The sequence below is a fragment of the Lutra lutra genome, chromosome 5 (assembly GCF_902655055.1).
Source record: "Lutra lutra chromosome 5, mLutLut1.2, whole genome shotgun sequence".
Taxonomy (NCBI): Eukaryota; Metazoa; Chordata; class Mammalia; order Carnivora; family Mustelidae; genus Lutra; species Lutra lutra.
This window is the reverse complement of record NC_062282.1, coordinates 42,368,260-42,387,102: the sequence shown is the minus strand read 5'-3', so window position 1 is coordinate 42,387,102 and position 18,843 is coordinate 42,368,260. Positions and strand designations below refer to the sequence as shown.

General features: G+C 47.3%; 1 protein-coding gene across 2 annotated transcripts in view; it reads left to right on the top strand.

Moving 5' to 3' along the window:
• The window catches only part of PDE6A (phosphodiesterase 6A), a 46,777-nt gene extending 28,171 nt beyond the window's left edge, over window positions 1-18,606 (top strand). For both annotated transcript variants that reach the window (XM_047731480.1, XM_047731482.1), the window contains 7 exons: window positions 57-157; window positions 559-666; window positions 12,161-12,224; window positions 12,508-12,582; window positions 14,002-14,085; window positions 15,698-15,845; window positions 17,934-18,606. In XM_047731480.1, the coding sequence (XP_047587436.1) occupies window positions 57-157; window positions 559-666; window positions 12,161-12,224; window positions 12,508-12,582; window positions 14,002-14,085; window positions 15,698-15,845; window positions 17,934-18,013 (660 nt within the window). In that variant the 3' untranslated portion in view covers window positions 18,014-18,606. The remainder of the gene's footprint in view (window positions 1-56; window positions 158-558; window positions 667-12,160; window positions 12,225-12,507; window positions 12,583-14,001; window positions 14,086-15,697; window positions 15,846-17,933) is intronic.
• The last annotated feature ends 237 nt before the right edge of the window (window positions 18,607-18,843 follow it).

The following is an 18,843-nucleotide window of genomic DNA, read 5'->3' as shown; positions in this document are numbered from 1 at the left end:
GCATGGCTCTCCTGCCAACATCACTTCTTGAGTCTCTTCTACGGTTTTCTCTCTAGAGCCTGAATATCTTTCAAAACCTCAATCGCAGACAGCATGAGCACGCCATCCACATGATGGACATAGCAATCATTGCCACAGACCTCGCCCTGTATTTCAAGTTGGTATTTCTTTTAATTTTAAGAACAAGAATAACCATAATAATGACTATAATAATAAACACCATAGAGCCAATGATTTAATATGTTCTGTGCACTGTCTCTTATGCTATGGAACAGTAATTCTCACTACGACCCTGGGAGTTAGACAGTCTTACCCCCCACTGTATCCATGAGACACTGAAGTCCAGGGGAAGAGATTGGCTAAGTAAGATCAGGTGACACGCTGGAGACAGAGTTTGGGTTAGAACCTAGGTCTTCACTCCCAGGCCTCTGTTCTTTCTACTTTGTTTTGTTAATTATGTTGTTTTTAGAAGCCTCGGTCTGAAACAGCCAGTGTTAGAAGCCTGGAGGTTGCATTATTCCAAGACGAGCTCCTTTAACAAACTGGTGTGTTTTACAGGAAAAGGACGATGTTCCAAAAGATCGTGGATCAGTCTAAGACATATGAATCCCAACAGGAGTGGACTCAGTACATGATGTTGGAGCAGACACGGAAGGAAATTGTTATGTGAGTAAGACAGGGCTTAACCCCTGATTTTCCTAAGCCCAGGGTCCCTGAGGTGAGATGCTGCACTGACAGGCCTTGCTGCCCTCAAGAGAATCCTGGGACACCCGCCATTTTGGAGGCTGCCAACATCTGGAAACAATGAAGTTATGCCCTCACGGAATTGCAGAAATTATGGCATATGTTTAATTTTTATTTTAACCCTAAAATATAAGATAATATATTATTGTTTTATTTCTCTGTATATAAAATGCACAATACTTGAAGTATTTCTATCATAAGATTCAGAATTTGGGTGGTAAAGTGATAGGACTTTAAAGGTTTTGATGAAACACAAAGCATTATACCAATTATTATTTGAGTGATATCTATGTGTCATTCAAAATATGTGGGCTTAATTTTTTTTAAGCATTCCTTTATAGATGTCAATGTCCTACAATATAGCGCTGCTAATCACAAATCAGGTACGTGATTTATATTAAATTTAGAGTGCCTGGCTGGCATGAGGTGTGGTAATGGAACTCACAATTAAGTTTTTAAAGACTATCTTCTTTTAGTTGTCTCACTGTGCCTCTGTGACTCACCTCAAATGATGACAGGGTGAGACGTGTACATTTGAGGCCTTTGGTGACTAGGTGGCCCAAGCCAAAGGGTCCCCTGATTCCCCTGTGCTGAGTCCTAAGTATCTATGGTCAGGGAAGATAAGACTTGACCTCCTTCCCAAGGCAGTTATCAGGTTTTATCTCCAGATGCTTCTGTGAAGAGGAGGCTTGATTAAATCACAAATGTTGCAAGTCACGGCAACAGAGAAGAGGTGGCTACTGGGACAGGCTCAGAGAAGAGAGGAAAATGGCACGCTGCCCTTTTCTCACTTGCAGTCGTCCAGTCAGGCAGATCCCCTGATCCTGAGGAGCTGTGTGACCTGCCCCCACTGAGCAACGGGGCACCCTCAGGCTATGGCTGCTCCCAGGAGCACCAGACGCTGCCTGACTGGACATTTCAAAATGGTGCAGCAGAAAATTAAACAAGTGGGAAGCACACCCTGTTCTTGGGTAGGGACACTTAATATTAAATGTCATCTATTCTCCCTAATAAATATTACTGTAAGGTGATTCCAAGGAAAATATTGACTTTATGTTGAGGATCATTAGGAAGCAATGTCAAAATTCTTATGAGAAGCAAAAACAGCCAGAAAATTCTGAAATACAAGAGTAATGGTAGGAAGAAGCAGAACAAAAGGCAGTTCGGTCCTAGACATGAGTGGGACAGGTCCATGGGGCAGACTTGAAAGGCTATGCCTGTGTTAAAAGTGGATTTTATAGGTGCCTGGCTGGCTCAGTCAGAAGAGCACATGACTCTCAATCTCAGGGTTGTGTGTTGGCCCCCCATGGGGTATAGAGTTTGCCTGAATAAATAAAACTTTTCGAAAAAGTGGATTTTATACAAACGAAGAAAGGGTTAAGTTCATAAATGACATTGGGACTGTAAGGTAGCCTGATTTTTTTTCCCCTCCATTTCTTGGTGGACCCAGACTGGGTGTCCTACAAATTTAACCCCATTCTGACCCTGTCTATGTGGAAATATCACTAGAACCCACGGGTGAAGGGCTGGTCCCACAAGACGGCCCCTCTGCAGACACCAAATGCAAGTCAAGTTGCTACTTCTGCTTCTGACCCCCTGGCTATAAATTGGAGGTTCCCAGGACCCCACCTTTGGGTTCTCTTAATTTGCTAGAGCAGCTCACAGAACTCAGAGAAACATGTTCTAATATCTACCAGTTTATTGTAAAGGCTGCAGAAGAACAGCCAGATGAAGAGATACGTAGAGTGAGGGTCAGAAGGGTCGCTAGCACGGGAACGTCCGTCCCTGTGGAACCGGGGTGCTCCGCCCTCCCTGCCAGTAGGTGCTTCACCAACCTGGAAGCTCATCAGATCGCCATTGTGTGAGTTCTGCCGAGCTCCCTCTACAGTTCCCTCTCACCCCGACCCTTCCACAGAGGGTGACAGGTAGGGCAGAAGTTTCCAGCCCTCTATCTGCTCAGAAGTTCTGGTGTCCAAACCCGCCTTGAGTCTTTCTAGGGACCCCACACGAAATCATGGTCATTAGCCTAAATCCACAGTGGGCTTTCTACAAAGGACACTCCTATCCCTCAGGAAATTCCAAGGGTTTGAGAAGCTTCGTTCCAGGAACCAGAAACAAAGACCAGTTATATTTTGTATGATACCATAGGGGATCACAAAGCCGGATCGCTATCTCACTCCTGTAGCAAAATAAGTTCCAGATGGATCAAGATCTTAAAATAATGAGAAAACAAACCAAAAAAAAAAAAAAAAAAAAAAAAGGAAGAGAGGGAAAAGTCATGGTAGAATTAAAAGGAGTAATTTCAGATGAGCTTTTCTAAGTGTGACATAAAATTCAGAAATCATAAATAGATTGACAAATTTAACTAGATAAAAATTGGGGATTTCTGCACACCACACATAAGAAGGCATAGCTGAAGTCAGAAAGCAGGTGATAAACTAGGAAATGTATCCAACAGAACTTCTGACAGAAGAGCCCATTTCCTTAGTAAATAAGGCATTAATACAATTTAAAAAAAAAAAAAGACTTATCGAATGGAAAAATGGGCAAAACCCTCCTTTTCCCCAGACATTTCCCAGAAAAGGGATTTCAGAGGGGAGCAAACATACAAAAAGACGGTGACCAGACTCACGAGCAGCAACGCATAATAAAACCACGGCACGATAGAATGTTTTCACCCTTCTTCTCAGCCACGGTGAAAACGTTTGCAAGCACACCGCACTGGGCAGAGTGAGGGGCAGCCGGGAACCCGCTCACTGCGGTGGGAAGGTCAACAGACATCGCTGCTGAGCCTCCATGGATGGTGGTGTAAATGCCCGCCCTCTGACCCAGCAGTCCCACGTGCAGGACTCGCCCTCCCGCTGCTGTCCCCCACGTGTGCCAATGAGGTACGGCTGTGTCCCTGGCTGGTCGCAGCCTTGTTTGTAATCGCCAAAAAGACTGAAAACAAATATCCACCCATGGTGGGGAAACGGATCAATGACGTCACAGTACTTTCACACATAGAGGGATGTGAGGCAGGCTGTACAGAGAATAACAGGGAGGATTACCCAGATACAGTGTTTAATTAAAAAAGAGAAGGGCACCTGGGTGGCTCAGTGGGTTAAGCCTCTGCCTTCGGCTCAGGTCATGATCTCAGGGTCCTGGGATCAAGTTCTGCATAGGGCTCTCAGCTCGGCTTCCTGGAGCCTGCTTTCTCTTCTCTCTCTCTTTCTGCCTACTTGTGATCTCTCTCTCTGTCAAATAAATAAAATCTTAAAAAAAAAAAAAAAAAGAGAGAGAGAGAGAGAAAAGAGGGATGCCTGGGTGGCTCAGTCAGTTAAGGGACTGCCTTTGGTCTGGGTCATGATACTAGGGTCCTGGGATCAAGTCCCACATCGGGCTCCTTGCTCAGCAGGAAGCCTGCTTCTCTCTCTGCCTCTGCCTGCCACTCTGTGTATTTGTGCTCTCTCTCTCTCTGACAAAAAAATAAATAAAATCTTTTAAAAAGAAAAGAAAAGAAAAGAGGCCAGAGATAGGACTTTACTGCCAAAGCCAAGGGAGTTTTAACAGGAAGTCTTTAAACGAGGTACACAGACCCCACCCACCCCTACTCCCAGCCAAAAGCCTTCTGAGAACTACATGGGCACCGAGGCCCTCAAGGGAGTCAGTTTTCTCTTTCTTAATATTTTCCTGAGAAAGCACAGGAGTTGAAGCATTGCCAGTCCCCTTGCTTTTCTCCCTCCTTACAAAATAGTCTTACTTGGGCCTTCTCTGTCTCTGTCTCTCTTTCTCTCTCTATATATAACGCATAACAAGGCATTAGAGAAAGAGAATACTGTCCTGGATTGTGCACTGGGGCAGCAGTAGCTAAGGCATTTTTTATTTAACAATCTTACTTCCTTTAGAGAACGTACCACTGTCCAGGGATGCCCCCCGATATCAGGGCAGAAGGGTATCAGAGTAAGTACTGATGATAGCAGCACTCAGTTAATCTGTGCCACTTTCTGTCATCTATCACCTGTCATCTGTCTATCATGTATCTGTTCTACCTACATGCCAGACTATCTACCTTTCTTAGAATTAAGAATAAAAAACAAGATGGATGACACTGGGATGCATTCTAACAGGCTTCCTTGAATTGGAAAATGAAATCGGATTCTCTCTGAAAAAACATGTCTGATCTGCTTGCTTTACTGGACAGTAACAGATAGGCATTTCCAATCACATTATATGGCAAACATTTCCGTAAAGTTAGTGCATCAACTCTGCAGCTTACAAAGGTTTGATGAAAAGAGTTGAAACTTGTTTGAGGATGAAAGTGCTTTATAAGAAATACAACACTGGAAGATAAATTTAAATTAATAATGCTTTAATTGACCTCACCCACTCTGAGTATCTTGGCTTAACCAGAATGCCACAGAGAAAGTGTCCAGGGTATAATTAATAGTCATGTTAGAAGCCTTGGCGAAATCTTTATGGCATACTTCCCAGAAATTGAGGAAGTGAGTGATTCTAAGGTTTGCTTTAAACAAAAGTGAAGGAGAACCTAATGGAATTGTCAGCTGATAAATCATTCAGAAGAATGATCACAGTATACTTTTTAACAGATGATTTGGAAGAATTGAACGAATTGAGTGACATCGCTGTAACAAAACTACCATTTCCAAGGCTTCTAATTACTTGCATCTGTAAAAAGAAAAAAACTGGCATAAAACACATGCTAAACCCTATCTTAAATCAGCAATAAGAACTATTCATTCATTAACTCATTTTAAGATTTTATTTATTTATCTGACAGGCAGAGAGAGAGCACAAGCAAGGGGAGCAGCAGGCAGAGGGAAAGGGAAGAGCAGGCTCCCCCGATTAGGGCTGCATCCCAGGACCCTGGGATCATGACCTGAGCCGAAGGCAGATGCTTAACTGACTGAGCCACCCAGGTACCCATTAACCGATTTTTTTTTAATGATCTTTAATAGAAAAAATGTATTTCATTATGTTCTGTAGCAAATTATCGAGAGCATAATATCCCACCAAAGACATATACCATTAACCGATTTTTTAAATAAGATCCATACTGTCTCATTAAGAGATAAATTTCCAAAAAAAAAATTTACTTTGAGCATTTAATAATTATTTCTAAAAACAGGTAATCGATTTCTGTTGTGTTGGTTAACTGTGTAATAATAATAAATGCCCTCAAGTTTTCAGTACTTGGAGGCCTATGGTCAAAGAAAAAAACTTTAGTTATATCATTTCATATTTGGGCATATTTGGTTGCAGATAAGTTCCCAGACACAGAGCTCTAAAACCCTTGGAATGTTCTGAGCCGTAGACACTCTGATAGGAGTGTCTTTTGTTCTAATGAGGTGACTCTGGGTGGGCTCCTGGAGGGCTTCAAGATGGAGGCTGATCATCGGGAAGATCAAGCCATGATTAGAAGCTTGGAACTCTCAGCCCCACCCCCCAATCTCTGTGCAGAACAGAGGGCCTGGAAACTGAGTTAGTCACCCATGGCCAATGATTTAATCAATCATGCTTACATGATAAAAACCTCCAGAGAAACCTCTAAACAACAGAGTGCGAAGAACTACCCAGTTGGTGAACACATGGAGGTGCTGGGAGGGTGACATGTCTGACGAGGGCGTGGAAACTCTGCATGCGCCCCACCCCCACCCCACACCTTCTCCAGCGTCTCTTTTCCATTGGCTACTCCTGAAGTGTATCCTTTATAGTAAACTGGTGAATGTTAAGTAGAAAGTTTCCCTGAGTGCTGTGAACTTGTCCCAGCAAATTTTTGAACCCGAAGGCGATGTTTGTGGAACTCCCGACTTTGTAGCCAAGCTGGACAATAGTGTGGGCAACCCGAGGACTTGGTATTCATGACTGACCTCTGAAGTGAGGACGGTCTTGTGGGGACTAAGCCCTTCAACCTGTGGAGTCTGACAGTTCATGTCAGAATTGAATCGTAGGACACGAAGTTGGTGTCAGAATTGGTTGTTGTGAGGAAAACACTCAACACTCCCCCTCCCCCCATGCTTTGATGACCTTGTAGGGCTCCTGGCAGCGAGCCCCCTCTAGTCTGAGGTCCATACTTAACCCCTTGACACATCCTAAACCTACTGGTCTTTCCTAGCTGCATAGCTAGTTCTTAGCGGACACTACTTCTGTATGTTGATTTTGGGCTGAGGTGTGAAAGTTACTCTGGATGGAGGGTGTGCCTGCCCATTCTTCATGAAACCCTTTACAGCTCCACTTAATTTCTGGTTTCACTCCTCACAGTCTGACCAGACTATGACTAGGAAGGGCTTTGGGATCGTCTAGCACTGGGGGGTAAAGCCTGCCACCCATTTTTGTACCACTCATGAGTGAAATGCCTTTACACTTTGAAAGGGTTGGGGGAGGGGTGGAAATCAAAAGAAGATTTCCTGACAAAATAAAAAATGTAGGAAGTTCACATTTCGGTACTCATAAATATTTTTTCTGCAGAGGGTCACATTATAACTTTGATGGCCCCTAGGCAGTTTTGCCTCTGAGGCGTCTTCCTCCATTAAAATAAAATTATTAAAAATGGTATTTTATGACTGTATGCTGGTATAAAGACAAATACAATGTGGGCTGAATTCACTCTTCCATCTTCATCATTATTATATTGTTTTTTTTTCCTCTGACTTGAAAAGAAATTAAAATTTAAACATTTTCACAGGCCCCTAGAAGTACCCCGTGCCCTAGTCGCACTGCTTTTCCTTACCACCCTGGCTGCTTTCACATCATGATGCCAGAGTCAAGGAGTTGAAATAGAACCCACATTGTCCACAAAACCGAAATTATTTACTATCTGTCCCTTTATAGAGAAAGTATGCCAGCCCCAGGTCTAGTGTTTTGCCAATGAGAGAGTGAGGACGGGGAGAGACAATGTGACTTACCTAGTGTCCCACGGGCCTTAACAGGAGCATCAGAACCGGAAACCTTCTCCTTCCCCCTCTCCTGCACACCCACAGCTTTTTCAGGCTTCCTGAGGCCTTGCCGTGCAAGCCGCACCTTCCCGGCCAGGTGCAGTTCCGGGAGAGTCTGAATGCCTGGCCTGGTTGTCTGGGGTGCTTTCAGAGGCCAGCCAGAGGGTCAGGGAGAAGTGCCACTGAGCCACACAGCCTTGCAGAAGAGACATTTGTCTTGACGATGGGTTGGGTGAGCAGATCAGCTTGCTTCCATCTGCCAGCCCTTTGCACCTGGGTGACTGTGGCTAATGAGATGAAGCTGATGATAAAGATGAGGACGGGAGCACCTGGGTGGCTCAGTTGTTAAGCTTCTGCCTTCGGCTCAAGTCATGATCCCAGGGTCCTGGAATCGAGCCCCACATTGGGCTCCCTGCTTGGCAGGAATCCTGCTTTCTGTCTCCCACTCCCCCTGCTTGTGATCTTGCTCTCTCTGTCTATCAAATAAATAAAATCTAAAAAAAAAAAAAAGAAAGAAGAAGAAGAAGATGAGGACAATGTGTGCACTCACACGATTATCTTATGTGATGGGCACAGTTGCCCTTAGGAGGCATATATTACATCAAACCATATGAAATTGCTTTTGACTGTTTTTGACGCACAAAGTCAGAATTTCATGATGCAATCTAATAGGATTATCTCCTTTTACAAAGCAACAGACAAAGCCTCAAAGACATGAAGTCACTTGCCCGAACACGGCAAGTAAAGAAAAGAGCAGAGATCTAGTTGCTGATTCCAAAGCCCTGCATGGCATTTTTAAAAAAAAAGATTTTATGTATTGCAGAGAGAGACAGATAGTAAGAGAGAGCAGGAGCAGGGAGGAAAGGGAGACTCTGGGATCATGACCTGAGCCGAAGGCAAATGCTTAACTGACGGAACCACTCAGGCACCCACCGGCGCGGCATTTTATACAGATTGTTCTCCATTCATTCCATGCCCTCCTCCTCTTGATGCCTCTTGCTGACCCAGAGGCTAAGGTTCATATGTCCCCACATACAAAGTCTTCATGACTTTGGCTCTCTTCTGCCTGTTAAGCCCGTGGTCGTTTGCCTTCCCTCATGTCACCAACCCCCCTGCTTCCTGACTTTGCATATTCCCACGCCCTGTTGAGTTTACTTCTTAAATGCTTTGTTTTTCTGGACACTTGTCCCGGTCCTGCAATGGCTTCCTGGCACGTCTCCCTGCTGGTGTTCCTGTCCCCTCCACATGAAAGCCACAGTGACCCCGTAAAATGCAAATCTGATTGCTTCACGCTTCTGTTCAAACTCTCCTTCAGCGGCTTTTCCTGTTGTTCTTGGCATGAACGGCCCAGGCTCCGAGGGCCTGCCCTGGCTGTCTTCTAGGCCTCGTCTTCCTCCCTTTCCTGCTGCTTCCTGAGCTTCTCCCACCTTTCAGCTCTTTGAATGTGCCAGATTTCCTTCCACCAGGACCTTTGCGCTGCAGGTTCTCTCTGCCGGGAATGTGTCCCGCCACTTCTTTACCAAATGGACAGCTCCACGGTCTCCAGACCTCAGCCCACGGTCACTTCCGTGAGGGAGCCCTCCCTGTCGGTTCAGACCTGTTCTCCTAGAATCGAATTCCTTTCCTTCAGAGCCTTTGTTTACATGTTCACATCCATTAGTGTGGTAAATGCATGACTCCCCAACGTGTGTGTCAGCTCTCTGAGAGCAGGGACCTGTGAACCTGCCCCTTCCCGGCGTCTGCATATGGGTACAGGGGGGATAAACGGAGGCTCCCTGCAGTCCCCTCCTGGACAACCCTCTACCCTGTAGCAATCCTATGTACTCTCCACTGCATCTCTGCTTACTCTACAGTTTCTTTTTTTTTTTTTTTTTAAAGATTTTATTTATTTATTTGACAGAGAGGTCACAAGCAGGCAGAGAGGCAGGCAAAGAGAGAGGAGGAAGCAGGCTCCCTGCTGAGCAGAGAGCCCGATGCGGGGCTCGATCCCAGGACTCTGAGATCATGACCTGAGCCGAAGGCAGCGGCTTAACCCACTGAGCCACCCAGGCGCCCCGTGCTTACTCTACAGTTTCTGAGAGAACTCCTAGGCACCCCTCAGGGACCCGTTCCACTGCCATCTCTTGCATGCCCTGAGCTGAGCTAGTTGTTTTCACCTTTGGATTTTTTTTTCCTCTCAAATCTTATACTTCTTTCTGCCATTTCCCTCAGCATACTGGGATGATAGCTTTTTGCTCTTTGTTCTCTAGTGACTGTGAGCTCTCTGCCAGCCTCTCTGGGTGTCCGAGACCTCATGTAGCACCTTGGCCCCACGGCACCTCAAGAAGGGGTGCTGAAGTGAATGCGATGCCTTGTCTTTAGGGCACGAGGCTTTGGATTTGCTTTTCTGGCGCCCAGAAGTCCTCACACCCCTGCTCCCCCTTTCCCAGGCATGCAATCTCTATCTGGAGAACACTGGGTGTGTTTCCGCAGCTGTGGGAGTGATTTTCACATGAACTCTCCAGCCAAGGAAAGTAAACACCCAGGGCTCTCCTGAAGCCGCACCTACCTGTGGACTGAAAATGGGGACACTGCTGGGTAACCGGGGGACAGGAACTCTTGTGTGCTCGGCCAGACATCCATTTGCTCAGTTTATTTGATGGTAACAGGTCTATGACACTTGATATGAAACAGAGGGCACGTGTTTTGAAGCTATATTACAAAGCATGAAGGTGTTTTGCAAGAACTATATGCATTTCTGAAAGCCTATTTACTCAAAGAATCCTACATATTTCTGAGGGTTTACTTACTGAGAGGTAACAGCCTGTTACTCTTTCGTGAATAACTCTTTATTGAAGTATAGTCAACACACAATGTTACACTGGTTTCAGGTGTACGACATTGTGATTAGACAATTGTGTAGGTTTCGCTGTGCTCACTGCAAGTGTCACTCCCATCTGTCACCATCTGACACTGTCACAATACCGCTGATTGTATTCCCTATGCTGTGACTTTCGCCCTCCTGAGGTATTCATCCTCTCACCAGAAGTCTGTCTCTCCCACTCCCCTTCCCGCCTTTTGCTCATTCCCTCAGCCCCTCTCCTCTGGTGACCCCCACTTTGTTTCCTGAGTAATTCTGAAGGCTTCCCAGACCAGCTTATATAAATTTTGCCAGATACAGCTGGTTAACTGTAAAATCATCCAAATAGCAAGACCCCCAGCCTTCTCCAACTATGCCCTCTCCCCAGCCCCTGCCCACCTGCCTCACCATGTCTCACCAAATCAGGCGGAGCCCACCCAGGTGGCTTGCCCAGCAGACACAGCGGCAGGTCAGGCCCCGCTGCCCTCCCCGGACAATCCCCTCCTTCCTTCCCACCCCCTCCATTCTGCTCCGTCCTCCAGGTACTGCCAGACTGCTTTCCTGCGGCATAGCTCTGAAGAGGTCATGCCCGGGTCCTCAACCTTCAATAGCTCTCCACGGCTTCTCGGATACAATTTCCATTTCCCAGCTTGGAAGGTCACATCCACACCACACGGGCCTGGATTCCCCTTGGACGTGCATGCCACCATGCCCCCAAGTCTTAAACACCCTCTCCAACGCCCCCTCCCCTCCAGTTCTTTGTCCCTGTCCCCTCCTTCTCTGTCTTGGACTGTACCTACCTCGGTAATAATACCTGTCTTACCTTCTTCCTATTATTGTGAAACCGCTGTAAGAGTTTATCTTTCCATCCCTTCTGTCCCCAATTCTTCCTTCTACTTCTTCATGCAAGGCTTCCGGAAATGACTGACGTGGTCCTTCTTTTTCCGTGCATTTTTAATGGGGGTGATATTACTCCCTGCCGTGGGCAAAAAGCCGTTCCTAGAGATGGAGCCAAAAGCCTTAGGTATCACAGTGACCGGCGGCCCTCCAAACACATACACAGTGTGTCTACGGTATTAAGATTTCATGGTGGACTGATTACAGAAAACACGTGTATAGAGGCTGTTTGATGTGGAAAGTGGAGGATGATGAAATAAAGCTTGAGAAACACTGGTCTCCTCTAGGCAGGAGAGAAGTGCTCTGAAGAGGTGCTGAGACTGAAATGAAATCGATGTTTCAAAGTACCTAGAACAGTGTGTGTCACATAAGGAAAACCCAAAAGACGTTCGCGATTATCGCCAGTATTTATCATGCACGTACTATGTCTGGACCCTCTGCGAAGATTTTTACACACTTTATCTCATTTAATCTTGCCTCCATTTCATGAGGAAAGTACCGTTATTATTACAGATAAGGAAACTGAGGTTTACAGAGGTTGGTTTAATTGCCCCATGCCAAACTAACTGGCAACTGACAGAGGCAGGATTTTAACCTCCGTCTGACTTCAAAGCCCGACCTCCAGATGCAAGCAGCAGTGCCCCCCTCCTTGCAACATGGTGCAGAGAAAGGAGAGAGAGTTGGAATTAACCAGCCCCTGCAGCTTCCTTAGCTCCGGGCTGATGGATGGTGTCCTTATCTGCAGGGCCATGATGATGACCGCATGTGATCTCTCAGCCATCACCAAGCCCTGGGAAGTGCAGAGTAAGGTATGGAGCCCTCCTGACCTGAGAGGCGGGAGTCCCACCATCGTGACAGCAGCTGATTCGGCTTGGACTCCCAGCTCCAGAAGCAGCCCACCTTTGTCTCATCTGCTGAGACACCAAGACCACTTTAGTGCCTCTCCTGTGATGACAACAAAGGGGGCAGCGAGGCAGGGGTGGGGGTTAACTTTTTACCTAGCTGGAAAGCCAGGAAGGGTGGGAGCAAAGGTAGAAAGATCTGGGCTGGGGCTTGACTTGGGGGGTGCGGGGGTGTGTGTGCCTTTTGCAGGTAGCTCTGCTGGTTGCTGCCGAATTCTGGGAACAAGGCGACCTTGAGCGTACGGTGCTGCAGCAGAACCCCATTGTGAGTAATGGGGGAGTACGGGGGGGCACATCAGCCTGATGTTGGGTGTGTGTGATCTCAGCCTGATAGACAGGCGTCCCTCGACATAGGCATGTGTGATCTTACCGTAGAGACGACCTTTTCCTAATGCACTGGTTCTCAAAGTATGGTCCCCAGACTACCATCAACCTCATTACTTGTGAACTTATTAGAGACGGGAATTCTCGGCTAAACAAAGGCAGACAAGGGGACCCCAAAATAGATTTCCTCCCAGTTCCAACAGTCTAGGGGGCCACGCCCCCAGGACCTGTTGTACTAGTACAGAGCATATGACTGGAAGACTTTGGCAAGCTGAGCCCCACCAGTGTTGAAAGTAGGCTTGGCTAGAAGAGTCACCAAGACGGGGAGGCCAGTGAGAGGTTCACTAAGGTCCTGAGCAAGGACAGGGCTGGGAAGCAGAGGCAGGGTAGGAGGGTGCGACATTGTGGGGACAAAGCCATTGATCGAGATGGGGACAGGTAGAGCCTGGGCAATGCTGAGGATGTGGGGGCCCCTACGTGGAGGCCCAAGGGAGGGCACAGGCAGCGAGGGGTGTGCAAGCCCAAGTGCAAGGGAGCAGGGACCTCCCAACCTGAATAGCAGGGAGACACGGATTTGGATCTCTCTTCTTTCTTTTCCACATTTTAAACATATAGAGGCTCTAGTGGACGAACAACAGAGAGCCACTGGCCAGGTTCCACCACAACCACTAGTGACAGCCATTCTTGTTTTATCTAACCCACCACCCTCAGGCATTTTCTTATCTCTTGGTTGAAATATTTTAAAATAAATTCCAGATGTTATCATTTTTTCCATAAAGATGTTAGTACGGGTCTCTAAGAGATAAGAAAAACACACAGCCCGCACATGAGCACGCATACCCCGAATACCAGTGTGACACTCACAAAATCGGTCATAATTCTTTATTATCATCTAGTCCTCAATCTCTGTTCACTTCCCTGATTGAGCGAGAAAAATAATTAGGTTGATTTTTTTCGAATCAGGGTCCAGTCATGGACCACACTTCTTCTGGCTGTTTTGCCTCTTGAGTCTCTTTCCATACACAGCAGTTTTCTCCTGGTTTTTGGTTTGTTTTTTTTTTTTTTTTTTTCCTTTTTATCTGCCATGTACTTATTTGTTGAAGACTGTGGGCCTTCTGTTATGTAGTCTCCCACAGTCTGGACTCGGCTGACTGCGCCCTCATTGTGTTATTTAATATGTTCCTTTATCCCTGTACTTCCTGCAAACTGCCAGTCAGATCTGGAAACTTGATGCGTTCAGGTTGCATTGGGTTTTTTGGTTTTGTCTTGTACAAGAATGCTTCCTAGGCAGGGTGGGTCCCTTTTACTGCATCATGCCAGGGGGAGCCCAGTACAGTTAACTCTTTCTCCCCCATGACAGCCCATGATGGACAGAAACAAGGCAGATGAACTCCCCAAGCTTCAGGTTGGCTTCATTGACTTTGTTTGCACCTTTGTCTACAAGGTAGGTCTACAAGGTAGGCGTTCTTGGGCCCAACGAGGTGTCTTTGATAAACCCGGGATTCCCAAACACTACCAGGAACCCTAAACCCTTTGCAAGTGACTGGTGGGTGTTTACAAAGAGCTTTTCTCATCTGCACCAGCATTTGGTCCTCAGTCCAGCCCAATGGAGTCCTGAGTGATCACCTACCCAGGCTAGAGACTGGAGCTTCACATACTCTAGTTGCCCAACACCACAGGGACAGATGACTAAATGTGGCTTCAGATGGGAAAGGGGGAGGCATATCAGATATAGACCCTCCTAACTTCCCTAGCTGGTGGAAAGGTAATAGGTTAAGGTAGACCAGTTGTCAAAGAAACAGCTGGAATTTCTTTGTGCTCTTGCTCAGAGAAAACCCACTGAAAACCCACTGCTCCCATCTCCGTGGGACTTGTGCTACCATCAACCTCCCGTTTGTTATTCTTATTTTGGTCGTGTGTAACCTGAGGAGGCAGAAGCCATACCTGAGAAATGACAGGGCCAGCATCATGGGAGTCAGCTAGGACTAGAGCCAGGACACTTGATCCCTAGTCCAGGGCTCTCTCTGCTGTGCTAGGGAGGACTGGTGTGTCTCTGCTATACCATGGCTAATTGGGATCCTCAGAGCAACAGGGCAGCGTAACCGTACTCCCCACTGTCATTGGCAAGATTACTAAACCAGGTAGGCAAGGCTGAGTGCCCCCTACATGCGCAGTCACAACCTTGTGAGGTCCTGACTTTACAGGCTGTCCTGACTTTACTGTACTCTCCTGACTTTATGGCTGACGCTGAGCTCTGTAGATTGCCTCCCCACGGTCACACAGCTTGTGGCAGAGCTAGGTCCCAAGCCAAGCAGCTCTGAGCACAGCCGGCTCTGTCTGGAACTCTGCAGTGGGTCCTGGATTCGCCATTCTCACCTTGCGCCAATCGACTCCATCAACCTCCATCTTGATTTCCTCCCTGAAAATCTAGGAGGGAGGCATCCTGTTTCCCCCCTCCCAGGCATTTCTGGGGATCCAAGGAGAGAAAGTACTTCATAAACTACAGTGTGCTGGGCTCAAAGGCATTATTTGTATTCTTGGAGTTAAGAGGCCTTAATAATCCCCTTCACAAACCCCAGTTTCTCTCAGCAAGTGTTTCCTGGTGTCTTTAGGCCCCAGACCCTGTGCTGGGCCAGGGCCACCCCAGTGAGCAGGGTGTCACTGTCCCTGCCATCTCCAAGGCCACAGCCCGGGAGAGGACACAGGCAGAGGGAGTCGTTAGGGCGAAGTGAGACGTGGAAGAGAGGCTTTGGGAGTTTCTAACAGAGGACTCTACTTACCCAGACGGTTCACAGTGGTGAAGGGGCGAGGGCAGCGGCTCTGGAAGGGTTGGGAAGCCGTGGGAAGCAGTCTGCACTTCGTCCTGAGGGATAGGGGCTGCCCCAGGAGGGTTTTCAGCGGGAGAGAGCTAGCTGGGCTTTTGCTGACTGGAGGTCCCACAGCGTCAGCACCAAACCATGGGGTGACGGGTAGCCCCTCAGTGTTCTCAGCCTCGCCTCCCCCTTGCAGTGGACCCCGGGGCGGGGCCCCTGCACCAGAGGCTCGCTCTCTTCCAGGAATTCTCGCGTTTCCACGAGGAGATCACTCCCATGCTAGACGGGATCACCAACAACCGCAAGGAGTGGAAGGCGCTCGCGGATGAATACGACGCCAAGATGAAGGCCCTAGAGGAGGAGAAGCAGAAGCAGGAAGCAGCCAAGCAAGGTCTGAGGGCACACCGAGCCCTCCCAGCGTGCCTGGCCTGGGCCCCAAGCCCCGTCCGTGTGGTCCCATTCAGGCCTCCCCACCTCCCGTTAGTGCCCTTGCTCTGCCTATGAGAGGGTGCTGAGGCTCGCTGAGGTCAAGTGCCATGGCAAAGCCACAGTCAGCGGAAGAGCCTCGTTCGCAAGCCTGAGACTCCCAGTACGGGTTCCCTACTCTCCCCCATCCGATGTAGGGCAGATTCCAATTCCAGGGCTGTGCCCATGGAGTCCAACCTGGGGCAAAGGAGAACACCTAGAATTACTGTTTGAAGGAATTGGAAGGTCTGTATTTCTGGCCTTTTGTCTGGTGTCTGAATGCTGTCTATACTATTGTGAGCCTTTGTTTGCACACTACCAGTGACGGAGGGCTCACTATCATACATGACATTCTCACTCAGTACTATTAGAAAGCTCTTCCCTAAACAGCAGTTCTTCTCCCCGGTGAAACCTCCACCTAGCCCCGCCTTCAGGAACCAAAGGGGATTTGTTTGCTCCCGCTGTTCATGACTGACAGCACACTCTTCCTCTCTCCGGTCGTTTCTTTTGCTGGTTGTATGAGTCCAGTTTCCTGACAGGACATGAATTGTAGTCCTGACCCCGCTCGGACTGCCCTCCTCTGCACACCTGCCCTCTACCCTTGTTCTTAACACAGACCCCATCATGGCTGCAGCTCTGCTCGGGCATCATGGGGTGACTCTAAAACCGGTGGCTGCAAACATGGGGCTACCGTTGACATTTCGCACAGCCCCAGGGGGTGTCCTGATATGACACTCATTGTAGATTTGGGGGTTTTTTAAAAGATTTTTTATTTTATTTTAAAGAGAGGGAGAGAGTGAAAGCAGAGGGAGGGGCAGCCGGAGAGGGAGAGAGAGAATCCCAGACTCTGTGCTGAGCATGGAGCCTAATTAATGCTGGGCTCGATCTCACAACCCTGAGATCCCGACCTGAGCTGATACCAAGAGCCAGAGGCTTAATCAACTGCACCACCCAGGCACCCCCTAGTCATCACAGATTTGTATGGTAATTAGTTTTCCAGAGATGGCAGAAAGCGTCCTGAGAAAGATGCATTTCTTTCTAATTTACTAATTGTCTTTTGGGCTAGTGGCAGGTCTGTGCAAATGTGTAGACTGCAGGTATCTTTTGTTTGACCTGCATTCTTTTTTTCTAAGATTTTATTTATTTGTCAGAGGGACAGAGAGAGAGAGAGAGAGAGAGGGAACACAAGCAGGGGGAGCAGCAGGCAGAGGGAGAGGGAGAAGCAGATTCCATGCTGAGCAAAGAGCCCAATTCTGGGCTCGATCCCAGGAACCTGGGATCATGACCTGAGCTGAAGGTAGATGCTTAACCCACTGAACCACCCAGGCATCCCTGGCCTGCATTCTTTTAATGTGAATTTGCTGTCCATGTTTTAAAGCTGGGATATTTCAAATTTTTAAAAACCAGTCTAGATTTCTAGCATTTCTTCTTTGAAAGGTCAGTATTCGGGGAAGCCTGGGTGGCTCAGTCAGTTAAGCATCTACTTTTAGCTCAGGTCATGATCCCAGAGTCCTGGGATCAAGTCCCTCATTGGGATCTCTGCTCAGCAGGAAGTCTGCTTCTCCCTCTGTCTGCTGCTTCCCTGCTTGTGCTCTCTCTCTCTCTCTGAAAAATAAATAAGATATAAATGAATTAATCAATTAATTAAATTAAAAAATAAAATAAAATGTCAGTATTTAGCCACACCAGTCTGCATTTCTACAGGACAAGAAGCTGGAGCTGAGTGGCAACTGCCCCCTTCAGACAGGACAGGGGATCTCTCCAGTTTGCCCCAGTCTCCAGCACTTCCTGTTGTCTCCCAGACAGTAGTGACCAGTGCTGGTTGCCATTTACATTAAATTGGGCTTCTTATTCTATTTCCCATTCATGGTTTCTCTTGGTTTCCCTTCTGCATGTGTGATTATTTGCAGGCCTTAGAAAGCCCCGGAGTTTGCAACTCTTGGTCTAAACCAGGGCTAAGGGGAAGTGCATGGTAGCCTCCTCTCACCTGGTGGGTCCTCTTTCCTGTCTGCAGCCGCTGCGGGAAATCAGCCGGGTGGCAACCCTGGCCCAGCAGGGGGCGCACCTGCATCCAAGTCCTGCTGCATCCAGTAACGCGGACCAGCATCCAGGGAACGGAATGGCACCAAACTTCTGGAAAGAGATTACCCAAACCGGCGGAAAACCAAAACCCTGCTTGCGAAGTAAAAGCATAATAGGATTTGAAAGCTGGAAGATAATTTAGCTTACATCCTATCTAGTGTTGTTCACACATTTTTTTTCAGTTTTGAGAATTTTGATCATTTTATTGAGCTAAACCCCACCAGCTAGCCAGCAGAGACATCAATTAAACATTTCATTAAGGCCAGACTCACCAGCTTGCTTAGAATCATTTTCGTTCTTATACTTTTAGTGTATGTTTTCTTATAACAACTGTCAAGCATCCTCAAAAGTAGAGAACTGTACAACCGATCCCTCCCTCCTCATCACCCGGGTTCCAGTATTAAGATTTTGACACATATGCTCCATCCATCCTTTTACCTTCCTTTCGTACCTTTTTTCTCTTAGCTGAAGTATTTTTCTTTATTAAATTGATGGTCTTTTCTCTTAATCTCCCGATTAATCAAACTGAAGGTTGCTGGGGTGTGGGGGCTAGGGATAGGGTGGTTGGGTTATGGACATTGGGGAGGTTACATGCTATGGTGAGTGTTGTGAAATGTGTAAGCCTGATGATTCACAGACCTGTACCCCTGGGGCAAAGAATACATTATATGTTAATAAAAAATGAAAATAAAACTGATGGTCTTTTTCTTTTTTTAAGGGTATTTATTGAGTGAAGTAATCTCTACACCCAACGTGGGGCTCGAACTCACTACCCTGAAATCGAGAGTAGCATGCTCTTCCCCAAAGGAGCCAGCCAGGTGCCCTTTAGCAGAAGTATTTAC